The 3,215-nt window shown below is 61.8% G+C and overlaps 1 protein-coding gene across 1 annotated transcript; it reads right to left on the bottom strand.

Annotated features, from left to right (window-relative positions):
* Positions 1–218: 218 nt before the first annotated feature.
* Positions 219–2,852, bottom strand: LOC149325525 (uncharacterized). The gene has a single exon (XM_089564105.1). It carries the CDS (start codon positions 2,710–2,712, stop codon positions 1,360–1,362), a length of 1,353 nt encoding a protein of 450 aa, XP_089420231.1. The 5' UTR covers positions 2,713–2,852; the 3' UTR covers positions 219–1,359.
* Positions 2,853–3,215: the final 363 nt, after the last annotated feature.

Here is a 3,215-nt window from a genome sequence, read left to right as displayed (position 1 = left end):
CATCGTGTTTTCAGGGCGTCCCAAATCAAGGGACTGAACTCAAAGAGGGCAACAGAGTCCACCAAATCTGCACGGATGTCGCGAATGCTCTGGTCGTCCACCAAGAGTGAGATGTCCATTCTCCAAGTAGAGAACGTCGCAATTCGGCCCGAAGCGCACCTCAAGGATACCGCGACAGGTAAGTGGTCGCTGAGTGCTCGGGCGCCTGGTGGAAATGGCACTACCTCGCAGGATACTAGTTGCGGCACGAGGGCTGGAGGTAGGTACACCCGGTCGATTCGACTGGCGCTACGGCCCCTAGCACGTGTGGCCACGAAAAGGTTCCCGTGCAGTTCGACCCACGCGTCCGTAAGGTGCAGCTGGCGAACCAGTTTGCCTAGCTCCTTGGCGTAATAATTGGACGCACCTTGACCGGGGCCCTGAATGTCACGCCACGAGTCTAGGACGCAATTAAAATCGCCCAGCAGGACATATGACACGGATTCAAGCAGGTGGGATGTAAGAGAGCGGAAAAACTCGCCTGTCAGAGATCGCGTGACAGGCGCGTACAGGTTTACAAAGCGAGTCCTCCGCCCGTCGAGGAAAATGTCCACAACCAGTACTCGACCATCGTAACCAAAGGTACAATGCGCACCTGCGCGGAAAGCCGGCGTGAGGAAAGCAACGCCCACACCGCAAGACCGTGAGTCCGTCAAGGAAAAGAAAGCATCGACATGAAAGCGTGAACGGAAAGAAATAACGTCTGCAGGGGTGCGAAAATTACACTCCTGCAAAAACAAAACATCAATTTGGTACGAACGCGCAAGGTGAAGCACCTCCCGTTGCTTATCGGGAGAGCGAAAACCCTGCGCGTTAAAGGAGGGGAAACGAAAAACAGCCATCATGAAAATAAAGGAAGCAATGTAACAAAAATAAACAACGAAACAAGTAAACAAAATAAAACGCTGACGGACTCACAGTACAGTTCTGCGGATAGAGTCTGCGAGTGCGTTGATACACCGGCGCTGGGGGGGCGTCGAAGCGCTTGGGAGGCGTCCCGGGTCCCTGCTGGCGTCCTGGCTGGCGGCCCCGCGGCGGCGGGACGACGATGCCAAGCGGTGCTAATGGTTGCGCGGTGGAAAGGTCCGGCCGATGCGCGCGGCTGCGGCAGCAACACACAGTCACACACGCACCAACACACTCCACCGCGCAAACACCGTCCATCGTTCGCCAAACGCGCCGACGGAGCCAGCGCGCCGAAAAGATAACGGCGCCGTAGAGCGTCGAAAGAACGGCGCTCGGGCGGCCGCCGAGCAGGGAGGGGAGGAGGAAAAGGCCCAGCAGGGCCTGAAGTCCGGCGAGGAGGCGCCATGGCGGAAACTATTCGTTTCCCTCGACGTCCATGTGGACGCCGTCGCCGTCTGCCGTCCTCGGTTTCTTCTTCGGCGCCTGGGTGGCCGAAGAGCAGGTCGCGCCGCCGTCCGACGACGAGGAGAGCTGGCGCTTGGGGTCGTCGAGCTCGAGAGCCTTGCGCGCCCCCCGCACCAACTTAGCTGCGCACGGGCCCTGCCGCGGCAGGGCGACCGGGATGTGCGGCGGCTTCGGTCGCGACTCGCTTGAGCCGTCGCTGCTCGGGGCGTCCTTCACGGGAGTGTGCAGGGCGTCACTGGGGGAGGGCGAGCCAGGCGACGTGGTGTCCGTGCCCGTGCCCACGTGCTGCGCCGCCGTGGGCGCGTCAAGCAGCGAAACCTCCAAACTCGGAGGTTCCACAAAAGAGGACTCGCCCTGCGAGTCGTCAGACTCGGACGAGGTCGATTCCGCGACGTCGGAGTTGCCCGTGGACAGCTCCGTCGCGGATTCGCCGGACGAGGTGCCCGCCGTCTCCGTGCCCGCCTGGTCGTCATCGGGCTTGGTCGCGGCGTCGTCCCGCACGTCAGCCCCCTCGAGAGGGCTCGCCGCCGCCTCCTGTGCCGCGCCGCTCGAACCGGCGCCAGCCCCCTCAGGTGTCGCCTTCGGCCCGGGTTGCACACCAGGCTCCTGGGAAGGTCTGGCTGCCGCAGCAGCCGCGGCCGCCGCGTAGGACCGCGGCACGACGCAGTCGGAGGACGGGTGGTCGCCTCCGCACCTCTTGCATACCGGCTTGCAGTTGGCGCCGATGTGTGCGTACGCGCCGCACCGGCTGCAGCGCACCGCCTTACACGTAGCGCCGAAGTGGCCCTCGGCGCCGCACCGGGAACAGACGCGTTTCATGCCTCGGTATTCAATCATGGCTCGAACACCGGCCACCGTCAGGAAGTTCGGCGGACCCCGGGTCATCTCGAGCTTCACCAGGCGCGTCCCGTTACCGATGCGGTTCCTGGACTGGAAGGCGACCTCGGTGATGGCGCGCACCTTCCCGTACGGTTGGAACGCCGCGGCGAGGTCCTCGTCGCTGACGCACGGGGGGAGACGGAAAACCGTCACGTGCACCACTGGAACCCCCATCTGCTCCAGTGGCACCTCCTTTCCGGCGATGAGTAGCGAGCCCAACGCCACCATTTTCGCTGCCTGCGCCATGGAAGCCACGGCCGCCAGGAAACGTAAACCACCAAGGTGCTGCAAATATGTCAGCCCCCCGAATCCGAGCACCTCCTCGAGCAGGTCGATGAGGCGATCGGCCGGAACAGGTTCCGGCACAGTAAACAAAAAGCATTGCGCCTTTGTGGGGCGCACTGCAGGGCAGGGACTCTCCATCGCGACGGGGCCCGGGTCACCACGGCAGGAGCGCGGCGCCGGGCAGCAGGACGGCAGGCAGGACCTCCGGGACGCTCGATCCGGGGGCCCGCCTGGACAGGAAAAGCTCGATGATCCGCTGGCTCGACGGGCAGCGTAACGGCATCCGGGCACCGTACGAGACGTAACGAGATTCAACGAGACTCTCTAAGCCTTCCTACGGGACCGGCATACAAGCGCCGGTTGCTCTTCAAACGAGTCACAAAAAATAACTGCTGCCAGTGTCTTCTCAATGTTTATCAAGATATCAGTCGAGCTGTGCATTTGATAATGCACAGAATTATAATTTCCGATTTCTAATAACGCGTGGAAAAAGCACATACATGCCACAATACACTTCGTTGTCATACGTGATCTGTTAGGGGCTTCGAGAGAAGGCCACTTAGAGAATGAGGGCGAGAAGGGCTTTCGGCGGAAAACTTTCGCTCCCTCCCCAAGGATGGCGCTGCGGTCCCACACTCACG

The sequence above is a fragment of the Amblyomma mixtum genome, chromosome 10 (genome assembly GCF_055824585.1).
Source record: "Amblyomma mixtum isolate Tamu chromosome 10, ASM5582458v1, whole genome shotgun sequence".
Lineage (NCBI taxonomy): Eukaryota > Metazoa > Arthropoda > Arachnida > Ixodida > Ixodidae > Amblyomma > Amblyomma mixtum.
The sequence above is the reverse complement of the archived record's forward strand: the minus strand, read 5'-3'. Positions and strand labels throughout refer to the sequence as shown.